Source organism: Vanacampus margaritifer, chromosome 11, assembly GCF_051991255.1.
Source record: "Vanacampus margaritifer isolate UIUO_Vmar chromosome 11, RoL_Vmar_1.0, whole genome shotgun sequence".
Lineage (NCBI taxonomy): Eukaryota > Metazoa > Chordata > Actinopteri > Syngnathiformes > Syngnathidae > Vanacampus > Vanacampus margaritifer.
In genome coordinates this window covers 8,098,272-8,111,063 of record NC_135442.1, presented here as the reverse complement: position 1 = coordinate 8,111,063, position 12,792 = coordinate 8,098,272, and the positions used below count along the sequence as shown (strand labels likewise).

Here is a 12,792-nt window from a genome sequence, read left to right as displayed (position 1 = left end):
CATATATGACTACTGCATTCTCTGTGTGCATCTGTCATTTGGAAATTAGATGTTCTACAAGCCTGTTGAGTCTCGGAAAGACCACTTCTCTTCTTCCTTACCTCCTCCCACGAATATATTAGCACCATAAATCCTCTTCGAGGCGGATTGTTATGGTCATAGTGAGTGCTTTGAGCAATGGTTATTATGAGCTTCCTCCTCTCACGCTGCTTTATGTGTCTCATTTGCTTTTTGGCCCTCCACACACACTTCTTCATTCATTCATCTCTCGCATACACTTACTGGTTTTCCACGACGCTATTGCCTCGTTTTTTGTCTTTTTCCATTTCTTTCTCCTTCTGTCTTCCACTTTATGTATTAGTCTATTACTTTCAAGCTCCAGAATGATTCATATTATATATATATAAAAATGGATGGTTGGATGGATTGATGAAAGAATGCTTCCAAGTAACATTGTAATGATTTTATTACTATATTCCTCACAATTTTGGTCAAACTTTATATTGCATGCCCGAAGATTTGACTTTGGACGTTACACTATAGCTGAGTAAACAATATTTTGCGTCTATTTCTGCAGGGCCCAGAGCATTGTGTGAAATGCATCCATTTTAAGGATGGTCCTAACTGTGTGGACAAGTGCCCAGACGGGCTTCAAGGCGCAAACAGTTTTATCTTTAAGTATGCCGAAAGCAATAATGAGTGTCATCCCTGCCATGCCAACTGCACACAAGGGTGAGTAATGCAAATGTATTTGTAAAGATGCTCAAACTCAATCATCAAAGGAATAAATATACAGGATTTTTTTTTTTTTATCATATAAAAAACATTTAGAGAGACAAGAGTTAGAAATGTAGATTCATGTTATTATTCCTACATGTGCACACTGTGTTCCTCTAACATAAAGATGTATCATGATATCTTTCAAGACCAGAGCAATAAATAGAGAACGTGAAGGAGAAAATGAGATAGAAGAGAGGAAGAATGAAAGGAGCAGAGCCCTTCACGTTTCACTCCATCACTCACTAGCCAGTCATATCTCCATGCAATATTCAACACTGGTTGGTGAGACCAAATTTTGTATTTTACTCCACGGGGAGTGTGTGTCATTCGAGTGTGTTATTTCTCCTTTCCTGAGTGACAGCCCCCGGCTCACCGGAGCATAACAATGTAGTCGTAAATGGAAAACACCAGGCTGACACTTTGTCACAGGTACAGCTTCATAAGCAGCTCTTCCTCTCAAGAAGACAAGCCGGGGGAATTAGAGGGATCAGACACAATCGGAGTGACAAAGCAGGATTTAAACCGATGTCCTGTATTTTTAACCCTTTCATACAATCTATTTTTGATGCACACTTAGGATCTGATTTACGTGTCCAATCCAACTAGGATTGTGTCTGTTGATTTTGAGCAGGGTGGAGTATCCATACGTATTTTTCAAACCTGAGATGAATTTCAATGACTAATTTTGTGTTTTTTTTAACACGTCTGAAAGTCAGGTGCAACCGGAATGCAAAGAAGTGTTAGCCTAGCATAGGTGAAATCACAGGCGTCAGAAAAGACCTTTTCAATTCATCTAATTATTGTTGACACCTCAAAACTACATATTGCGTATTTATCAGACTTTTATGGTTTTATGAATATAGCCTACACAAAATGAATCCTTTGTCATTTCCATTAAACACAGCAAACACACTGTTAGTAGCACACAACCTGGGTTCGGTGAATCAGTCTCAGGGGTTCGGAGGAGGTCAAAACACACACTTGACTTATATTATTTGTGATGACATGCCCTGCTTAGCTATCATTGGCTGCTGGTGAACATGTTATATTGCTTAGCCTATTTGTGCTGCAGGGAATTTGGTGCGCTCAATAGTCGACTTGTGACTGTCACGATGGTACGTTGTGTGACTTCTCAATATTTGAATCCCTTCATCACACTATGTTGAGCAAAAAAAAAAAAAAGAAAAGAAAAAAAGAGGTTGGATGAAAATGTGCAATATGAATTCACATGTATAAAGAAACGTATGGTGTTCCACAGGGTTCAATTCTATTGCTTCTGCTGTTTTCATTGTATCTGGTACCCCTGGGTTGGTGGTTCGGTGAATGCACATAGGAAACTGGTTAAGAACCGCTGCACTGGATACATTTACTAGCTTTGTAGACGTGTCTTACAACATAAGTGCCATATGGTACTTTACCTTCCCCGGGTACTGGACTTACTGCAGCTTCTGAAATTATTTGACAAGAAACACCCACGTTTTAGTGTTGCTCCACATAGAGTGCATATTATTATGAAAAATAACAGACTCAAGTGGACGGGAGAATTCATGCAGCCAGAAAGGTTTGTAGCTGTGTGGCTTGTTTGACCTACGCACATGAGAGAGACCAAATTGAGCATGCAATTTCACATTTGCTATTTGGGATCCGAGTAAATTATTGTATGTTCAGGGGGAGTTTTTACCTTAATCTGTCCCCATTTTCAGACATCATTTCATCTTTACTCTCCCTCTTTATGTGTTTTTGTAGTTGCACTGGACCAAGACTTCAAGACTGTATTGGCTGGATGGACAGGTGAAGGATTGTCTTTCTTTACCATCCAAACTCCAAACCAGTTATGCAATATGTTATTCTATTTACACAATAAGAATAATAATTGTAGCAGTTCAAGGATGATCGATCTTCATTCACAATAGGCCTGTGAATGACCAGTTCAACAAATTGTCAGGCTATTAAACACTCCTTATTTACAATTGATTATTAGATTTATTTGCGCAAGATATTTTGCTTCCATATTTGTGGACGTTTCTGTTATGCCTCACCACAACAAGGATCTTTTGGGTGAAGTACAACAAAAATGATGAGCCAGCAGGCTCTCTCTTCAGTCTAACATCAGTGACCTTTAACCTTGCAATGTTCTTCTGTATGAAAGAAAAAAATTCACTCATATTCCAAAATTTTGGGAAAACAACTAACTACTACTACTAACACATTTTTACTTCCTGTTGGTTCAGTGACCATGTGGCTCAGTATTTTTGTATACAGTATCTTTAATATAGCATATATATTTGTAGCAGCTTTTTTTACTGATGAATAGGCAGCCTTTTTACTGAGAGCAACTGATGGCGAAGTAGATAACTACAAATCCGGGGAAAGCTTTAGAGAATTGATGAAAATCTACACTTTTCTGCTCAACACTGAGACACCGCTAACAGGATAAAGAAGGAGCAGCGGCAGAATGTAACTCAGCTGACCTGTTGAGCGGATCAGCTCTTATCAGATGTGTGATAACGGTGGCGGTGAGACATTAAATGTCCAGCTCATCCAGCGGCTTAGGTGTCACACATCTTGTAAATCTGCTGCCTGTTGGCAGCGTTGCTTTTTGAGCATGATTTCGAACGGCTTATCAGAAATTCATTATCACAATAGGCCAATATTTCAGTGAAGGGACTTTGATTAAGCTGTCACTCAATATTCACTCATCAAATTGACTATTCTCATACAACGTGGTTCTTTATCATCAAGGCTGCCTTCTTGATTGACTTTATTACATACATGTTTCTGATGTTAATGTTTGTCTATGGCGGATAAAGATTATGTGCTGTCGATTTATGGCTGCAGTTTGAAGTAAGGTTTGGTTGGAAATCATGTTTCCATTTTGTATTTCCCGTAATCCAACTTGACTAGGTAGGATTTGTACTCCCACGCCTAAGTATTTTCCGCTAGCTTGTCAGTATCGTACGACACTAACGCTACTTCTCAACCCCAACTTTTCTTATCTCCCAATGGCAATGCTTCATCCATTCTTTTTATTTTTTATTTTTTATTTTTTATTTATTATTATTATTTTTATTATTATTATTATTTTTATTTTATTATTATTATTTTTTTTATTATTATTATTTATTTATTTTTATTTTTTTTCCTGGGGAGCAATGATGATGACAGAGCAATGATGATGACATGTCAAATCGGTAAAATTACCGAATGAACAATACTGAGCTCTCCAGGGAAAAAAAAAATGCTTCATCCATTCTAATAACTTGTAAACGTTTCCTCCTTCTCTTCCCATCCGCGTTATTATCCCCAGAACCCCTTTGATCGCAGCAGGGGTGATCGGCAGCCTCTTCATGGTGGTTATCATTGTGCTGAGTGTGGCGGTGTCTGTGCGCCGGAACAACATCAAGAAGAAGCGGGCCCTTCGTCGCTTCCTTGAGACAGAGGTGAGTAAGGTCCTTTTTGGGAAAATGAACAGATTAAAATCGGGGGAATGATTGTATTACAAAACATGGGCATTTAATAGTGTCAAAAGAAAAGCTACCAAAGTGCTTTACCAATGCGGCCGACACGCTAAAAGCAGCCACTTTAACATATGAAAATAATTTCCTTTTTAGTTTAAAATAACGTATCAACGGCAGAACCCGGGGTGTTTTTGTTTTTTTTCCACTTTAAAATCCATCCATGATCTGCTCTACCAGCTAGCTAGCGCTAAGCTAACCTGGAAGGGTTCGGTCTCTCCATTCCAACACCCAAGTTTTTTGGCGTAAGAGGCCAAAAAGTGAAGTAACAACAAAGTCTGATTGCTTAACAGTTTAATGTAATGCTCATTAACACACGCACACACATATTATGTCACACGCGTTGTCATTAAAACATTCCTGTGACAATATGCTATGATTCCTTCAAAATCCATCCATGATCTGTTCTACCAGCTAGCTAGCGCTAAGCTAACCTGGAAGGGTTCGGTCTCTCCGTTCCAACACCCAAGTTTTTTGGCATAAGAGGCCAAAAAGTGAAGTAACAACAAAGACTGATTGCTTAACAGTTTAATGTAATGCTCATTAACACACGCACACACATATTATGTCACACGCGTTGTCATTAAAAAATTCCTGTGACAATATGCTATGATTCCTTCAAAATCCATCCATGATCTGTTCTGCCAGCTAGCTAGCGCTAAGCTAACGTGGAAGGGTTCGGTCTCTCCGTTCCAACACCCAAGTTTTTTGGCGTAAGAGGCCAAAAAGTGAAGTAACAACAAAGACTGATTGCTTAACAGTTTAATGTAATGCTCATTAACACACATATTATGTCACACGCGTTGTCATTAAAACATTCTTGTGACACACACACAAGCGACAATAAGCTATGATTCCTTCAAACTCAAAAAGGATGATTCAGCATTCCTTTTTTTACACCCAATTTGCATCTCAATTCAAGTTACCACCGTTTCGTGCACAGCCCTAATCATTATATATTTCAGGATTAGATACCGTATCAGTCATACATATTTCATCAGTTGGACATACTTTCCTTCCTAACTCAGAGGCTCTGGCATTCCTTTTAGCTATCTTAACAATACAATGCTGTCAGGAAAAGGTACAGAACGGCAGCATTAGCAGAGGAGGACTTTTCTACCCGTATGTGTTAACATGAAAAGTACTATACTGTACTGCACATCATCTAAGGCACTCATTTACCCACATGGGAAATTAGGGCCTGTTAGTTTGCACTCTTTACAGTGGCTGGTTCAGCGCTTCGTGCACAGCTGATGTGATAAATGTCGAACATTACCTTTGCATTTGGTATTACAACCTACTATTATGCTTGTCACAAAGACACTCCCGTGCCATTTCACTCAGTTAGGAGTCCTGGGCAGGTCCTTCATCCATGGATTATTCTCAAGAGGTGGAGATAGATGGGCAAGTGGATAATGGCAGACATAGTCAAAGGCAAGCAGGTGGTTGAAGGAGGAGTGGGTAAAGCAGGCTGGGAATTGAGCACAGCTGAACTTGCAGAAAGTTGAGGGAAAAAGTCAGCAGGCCTGTAATGATCCGGTGGCTTAGAACACATGTGGGAGAAACTGAGGACCTCTTCAATGCTAAGCTAGTTAGTGAAAGCAACAAAGAGTTAGAGTTGCTGCTGTTGTGCTACAAAGTAGATGGATGTTTATTATGTGGACCTATAACACAAAATATGCAATTTTCCGTCCTCATTGGTATAGTGTGTGTGTTTATTTTTTTGCAGACTGATACTAGTGACAACCAATCACAGCGCAGCTTCAGGAAACAGGTGAGCTGTGATTGGTCGTTGCCTGAGCCCTGAGCAACATTGATGTCATTTTCAGTCGACAGCTGGTGGCAAAATGGCCGCACTCTAAAATGGATTTTAAAAAAAACGGCTGGATTTTGCTGCATAACTCATATTCCACAAATGTAACATTAATCAGAATGTCATGTTTAGACTAATGAGGTCACATATAACGTATTATTGTCAAGAAATGTTTAGGGTTGACTTCCACTTTACCATTTCAGCACCACTATTTAGAGTGAGAATGTAAACAGTTCCCACTGTGCTGGACAGCTCCTTGCAGTGTGCGACAGTGTTTGTTCGTATTTGATTGTTTGTGTGTGTGCGTGTGTGTGTGTGTGTGTCTCCCTCCAGATGCTGATTTATTATTCAGTTTCAATGAAGAATTGCTATTGTTTTTAATCAAACTGTAACAATCGTGAGCCAGAGGGAACCAGGGCTGCCCACCCATGTCTGGCTGATTTACACTCCGTGATTATCTCCGCCTTCCCTTCCCGCTCTTGGATCCTGGATGCTATTTTCCTAATCCTCCTTATATTGCTTCCGTTTTGTATGCTTTTGCTTTTCCAAGGAAGTCAGTTGCCTGTTTCGTCTGTGCTGCCTTCTCATTGTTTTATTTCTGCAAGGGTCCTTTTTTTTTCCCGCTTCTCTCATTTCCTCCGTCATCTATTTATTGCTCTACTGTACTTGAGAAGTGATGATACAAGTGTGAACTTAAAGTTTCGAGATTCTGTCACATGCCGATGTGAATCCATACAGTTGTGGGAAGGCTAACACTATACTATACTCTAAAGTACTGACCAGTCACGGTGCTGTAATAACGAAGTGTTATTTTCTGTTTCCTCAGCTGGTGGAACCTTTGACACCCAGTGGGACAGCACCTAACCAAGCCCAACTTCGAATCTTGAAAGAGACAGAACTCAAAAGAGTCAAGACCCTCGGTTCTGGGGCCTTTGGAACAGTATACAAGGTAGGGAAGGGACTCGCTCCTAAAATCTCGATTCATAAATTTTCCGAATTCCGGTTAGATTCATAACTTAATAGGATGTATTTCCAAGAAAATAAATCAACTTTGACCAAAATAGTAAATGGAAAAGACTTATATAGTGCTTTGTCTACACCAAACTATGTCTAAAGCATTTTACAAAGCCGTTATTTGAAAACATATAATCAGCAGACGTATTGCTGCATCATTGTTCTTTCTATGTAAAAGTGGTTCTTTGAAGTTTAAAAATGCTTACCTTAAGTAGAATCATAGCGTTGCATTGTGGCCAACGTTAGAATCTGAGTCAGTTTTTTTTTGTATTTTTTTTTGGGGGGGGGGGGGGATTTTATTTTATTTTTTTTTTCACCCACATACAAAAAAAAAAGAGAGCAATGATGATGACATGTCAAAAAAAAAAAGAGAGCAATGATGATGACATGTCAAATCGGTAAAATTACCGAATGAACAATACTGAGCTCTCCAGAAAAAAAAAAAGAAAAATAATCTGAGTCAGTTATTGCACTCTTTGGCGTTGTAAAATAATGGTAATCAGTCCTTGCAACAAACATCTTGAATGGATGGGTTAGCCTGCATGCTATTTAGAGACCATAGATATTAGCTACGGCAAAGTTATGCTTGTTGATGATGTGCATATAGCCGCCATCTTGGATGTGTTTGGCTCCAATAAGTTCATTATAACCACAGACATATTGACAGAAGGTCCGTCAATCCGCCAATGTTGATGAATGACGGGAAACTTCGAAAAATTGACGGACTAAGGATTGCCGGAAGTGGGATTTCTTCCGTGAACGTAATCGGAACGTAATTCGTTAATCTCGTCTGCAATCCATCAGTGACGGAACGCCTATATTGTTGGCAAATGACATAAGAGATGTACAAAATTCATTGACACACATTCTAATTATAACTCATTGCATGCAATCTTGAGCGATTTTGAGGCGGATTGGTTTGTTACAAACATCAGACATGTAGTTATGATACAAACCCAGCGTGTCATTTTATAATCAGGGCTTTAACATACCGCTTTACCCGAAATGTACGTGTTTTGCATCCTTTTTCCAAACGATTGTCAGCCCTCGTATTTCAAAATGTCTTGTGCAACTTGCAACTTCTTTTTCTCATTTATCAAAATTTTTTTATGTTTTTTTTTTTTTTTTGTTGGTCATTATTATGAACAGAGGAGTGCAGATATTGTTCTGAAGCATCATGCACCCTAAAGCAGAAGATTGTTGTTGTCTCAAATTGTCGTCTAGTGTTTTTGTCTTAACTTGGAATTGCTTCTTTTGTCTGTTTTCAGAATTTTAACAGCAGTGTAATATTTCCATTGGCAGGTTGTGGTACGCTTTAGTAATGAAGTGAAATTAAACATGTTTTTGAACATTAACGAACAGGCCAATAAAAAAGCCCCTTATTATTGTGGGAGCAGACAGTAAAAACAAACACTAGAACCCCATTTTGGACAATTAGGATTGTGAACTGTTATGAGCTTGCTGGAATAAAAAAAATTTTTCGCTAGAAAATAATTTGAAATGCCGCTCATTTTGATTAAATTAAACCTCACTGAGCAATAATTACCCCGGCGCATGCTGTTGGAGCGAGTGTATAAAACTAAATGTATCACCCCTGAAATTGAAGCTGTGATCAGAGGTGGTTTCAGTTTAGTGGAGGTGTTAAGCCTGCTGTCATGGGGGGGCGTATATGGCGGCGCTGCAACACATTTGAAGCTTGTTGAAAAGTTGAGAACCACTTGAATTCTCCCTCCTCTTTTAAATGCTTTGACCGTTTTGGCAGCTGCTAAATCACTTTAATCACAGTTGAAATTGGATCCTTCAAAATGATAAAATAGTTTTGCCGGTTTTTTGAAGGACAAAATAACTTTTAATCGTTCGGCGTGCACTATATCATCACAGGGACTCACTACCCCGATGGGATTTTGGATGACAGCTTGAAAGAAAGGAGATAAAATAGGTGACAAGGGTGGAGGAATGATCAATTTACTAATTGAGATAGAGAGCTTAGCCAGTATTTAACAAGAAAGTGGAAAAGGTTGTCCAAGTATAAAGCTTTTCGGGACGTAGGGGTTATTGATATATCGTCACCGTTCACTAACATAAATCAACAAGTTAACTTCTTAAAACTAAATATTCATTACCAAGCGGAAATAATCATTCTGCCTTATTTTCAACTTTATACATCCTTATATTCTATTTTACGCCATTGGACTTGTGCACGAGGAATCTGTTCTTATCCCAACACTTGTGAATGTCTTTTAAATCTGTAAAAAGATGAAGCACACTTTAAATTTTGAAAACATCTTATGTAGCGGATGTGAAGTCGGCCAGTGGGGACTCTCGCCGACTCCACTATTTCAAAGAAAGCATGTTTGTGTGTTTTTAATTCTGTATGAAATCAAGCCAATAAAAGTAGTTTAATCAGAATACTGTGGTTATGACTCAATGCTTGTTCGGAGGTCCATTAATCAAAATGAAAAGGGAAAAAAAATCAAAAAGGGTTATTTAAGCCTGAGTTCAGCACTCCCCGGCTTTTTTTTTTCACCACCTATACTGGTTATAAGTGTATATATTATTTACGGACCAACAAATACAAACAAATGATTAAATATATAATTACACTGCTCTTATGTAGATTATTGAAATGAAGTATCTTGTTAATTTTACAGTCAGGCATTAGGGTGATGGTCAATGTGTAGTGCAATGTTGTCTTACAAAAAGTACATACACAGAGCACGTAATTGTTTTGCTTGTCACTATACACCACTATTGAATGATTAAACAAAGAGACATTATTTTTTAGGACTGTAGCGTACATAAATAATATTTGGAACAAATAAGTAAAATTTGAGAATTTCGCGGTTCATTAATGTGCTATCAGTGTAATTTCTGCATGAGCTATTTAGTTCTTTTATTTTTATCGACTGTAGCTATAATGTCCCAATAGTTTTGTCCAGATGGCTGTTCATTTATATGAACTGAAAGGAGTGCGTTTGAAAATGTACACATACATTAGCTGTGTTTAATTGTTGTTAATGTTCTGTTGTTCAACCTGTCTTTTTTTGTAGGGGATTTGGATTCCAGAAGGTGAAACGGTGAAGATACCTGTAGCCATCAAAATCCTAAATGAAGCCACAGGGCCCAAGGCAAACGTCGAGTTCATGGACGTGAGTCAATACAATTCAATGACAGGTTTTTATGTATTAAATGCACATTGATTTCTCGTGGGATGCTTTATTTGGTGCAGCTGAACAATTCAATGAGATCCAAAGCAAGATCGCTGTCAAAATGTTGCCATTTAGAAATATTGTAATGCTCATTTTTGATTAGGTTTGTTTTGCTGTGTTTTATCGTCATAGTGATTAGCATTTCTACTTTTGAAGCAAAATTATATATAAATAGAAAAAGCATCACAGTGCAGTTCCACACCCTTGCAATATACCATTTCTGAGACTACAAAATATGTATTTTTTTTAAAAACATACATTTTTTATGTGTGTCATGTATCGGATTATGCCGTTGTAACTAGAGGTGCAACATCAAGCAATTAATTGACGACTAATAGATTATCAAATTAATCAACTATTTTGACAGTTAATCATTTAGAGATTTTGTTGAACTTAAAATTGTCCATTACATCCTCTCAACAGAAAATATTCTCCGTTTTCTGTAGTCGTCAATGAGAGCAAACTGATTGTCAAAAACTTGTAAACATTGGCTTTTATTTTGGAAAACAATGACGATTTTTGACGATTTTCTGATGGACGTTACGGACCAAACCAGTAACTGAATCATAATCAATCATTGATTGTACATGTTCTGCACTGTTAATTCAAAATGAAATCCTGTTTTTGAATACAAGTATGTTAATTATGAAATCAGCAACACCCTAGTTGTAAAAAGCTGTTTATTTTTACTTCACTGCACTTCTCAAAAACATTGGAAAAAAGTTGATTGCGTTGTAAAGGTTATAGGTCATATTAGTAGTGTTAAAGGTTTTAAATTGATTTATCAAACTTTATCAGATTCATCAAATCATTTGAACAGGGGTGTGTAGACTTTTCATACCCACTGTGCCTTCACCAGATTAAATTTTTCGAACATTAACAGTTCATCTTGTTTCAAAAAGAAAACTGAAAAAGTTCAAGCTTATTACCCAGCGATGATGCAATGCAGATGAAATGACTCTCATTAGCACACATACACATCCTGGCGCACGCACACACACACACAGAAAGCGACCCAATTGCATTGGTGTGTTTTTTTTTTTTTTTTTTACACTTACTTTGGCGGTCTAAGAGGAAGTGTTAGTGCAAGCATCTCTGTTCAAAAGGATGCCTTTGATGAATACCCAGTGTTTGTACAAATTTATGCTCAGTGTGCTTTGAGAGCTTGTCTTGGCAACCGAAAGGGAGACTAAACAGGATTTTATGAGGGCATAGTAGGATAGCCATATGCCTACTATGTACAGTAAATGTTTTTAAACCAAAGAGACAGATATTATATCCCATTATGTTTGAATCACTGGGACTTTCTTAACTCTTTGACTGCCAAAAACGTTAAATAACGTTTCGTAAAATCCTATGGAGGAGTGCCAAAGACGTTAAAAGACGTTTGTTTCAAAACAGAGGTGAAACTAACCATTTTCTATTGTCGATTACTGAAAAACGGAATAAGGTAGAAACAAACGTTTTTTTTTCTGATGAAAGATGAGAGTCCAATCTTTTTTTGGTAGTATGTGTGTTTCCATAGTCCAAACACCTAATTTTCTATGGACCTTGAAAGATCAGTCAAAATGCTTAAAATCGGCTGGCACCCACGGCATCCCTTTTCTGAAAACGTCTGGCAGTCAAAGAGTTAATTATGTTTCTCTTGTATAAATTAGTTATTACTCAGGCCAAACCTGATGTCCAGGTATCACTCATATACTGTATAATAAGCAAGTAAACACGAAAAAATATACTACATATACTCATCTTTGAATTTAAGGCATCACAAAGTGATGTCAGTAGAGAACACGACAACAAAAACAGGTCAACATGGGGTGTTAAAAATATGGTCCGTGGGCCAGAAGTGGCCCATCAGGGGATCCAATCTGACTTGTGAGGACAGAACACAAACTGCAGTTTTTCACTAAAATTAGCTGTTGTTGCTTATTTGGTCCACTGGAGGGCGCATTGATGACCTCTTAAATGATATTCTAAAATGTGGCTGTTATTCAGGATTTGATGGAAAAATTACACGCTCATTTTTGTCAATGGCTAAAAATATAAGATAATATAAGATAATATAAGGCATTTTTTTTAGACCGAACATGTAATAATTTGCACCCCCAAGAATTTATATTTTCGACCTGTCATTATTTATAGCTTATCAGGCCACGGAAATACTGGTGCCGCTCACTTGAGGTCAAATTTGGCTCAAAGTAGCCCCTGAAAAAATAGTTTAACACTCCTGAATTAAGGCTAATAAATAACGTGTTTTTAGTTTTTTATAGAAGAGAGTTTCAGAATAAATTTTGGGATATTTGTAAATTAGCAGGCACAATTAGAAATTATTATTATTATTATTATTTTAAAGCTGTACATTGGCTTCAATGTGAACAAGGTAATTGTTAACCAACAAAATAAATTGTGTGACTGTGTTCTCCCAAATAAAATAAAACTCAATGTTGCATTTTGTCCACAA

At 37.6% G+C, this 12,792-nt stretch overlaps 1 protein-coding gene across 3 annotated transcripts in view; it reads left to right on the top strand.

The window, feature by feature from the left end:
- The window catches only part of erbb4b (erb-b2 receptor tyrosine kinase 4b), a 210,448-nt gene that overhangs the window by 163,559 nt on the left and 34,097 nt on the right, over window positions 1-12,792 (top strand). For all 3 annotated transcript variants that reach the window (XM_077580604.1, XM_077580603.1, XM_077580606.1), the window contains 5 exons: window positions 578-732; window positions 2,527-2,571; window positions 4,088-4,220; window positions 6,935-7,057; window positions 10,173-10,271. In XM_077580604.1, the coding sequence (XP_077436730.1) occupies window positions 578-732; window positions 2,527-2,571; window positions 4,088-4,220; window positions 6,935-7,057; window positions 10,173-10,271 (555 nt within the window). The remainder of the gene's footprint in view (window positions 1-577; window positions 733-2,526; window positions 2,572-4,087; window positions 4,221-6,934; window positions 7,058-10,172; window positions 10,272-12,792) is intronic.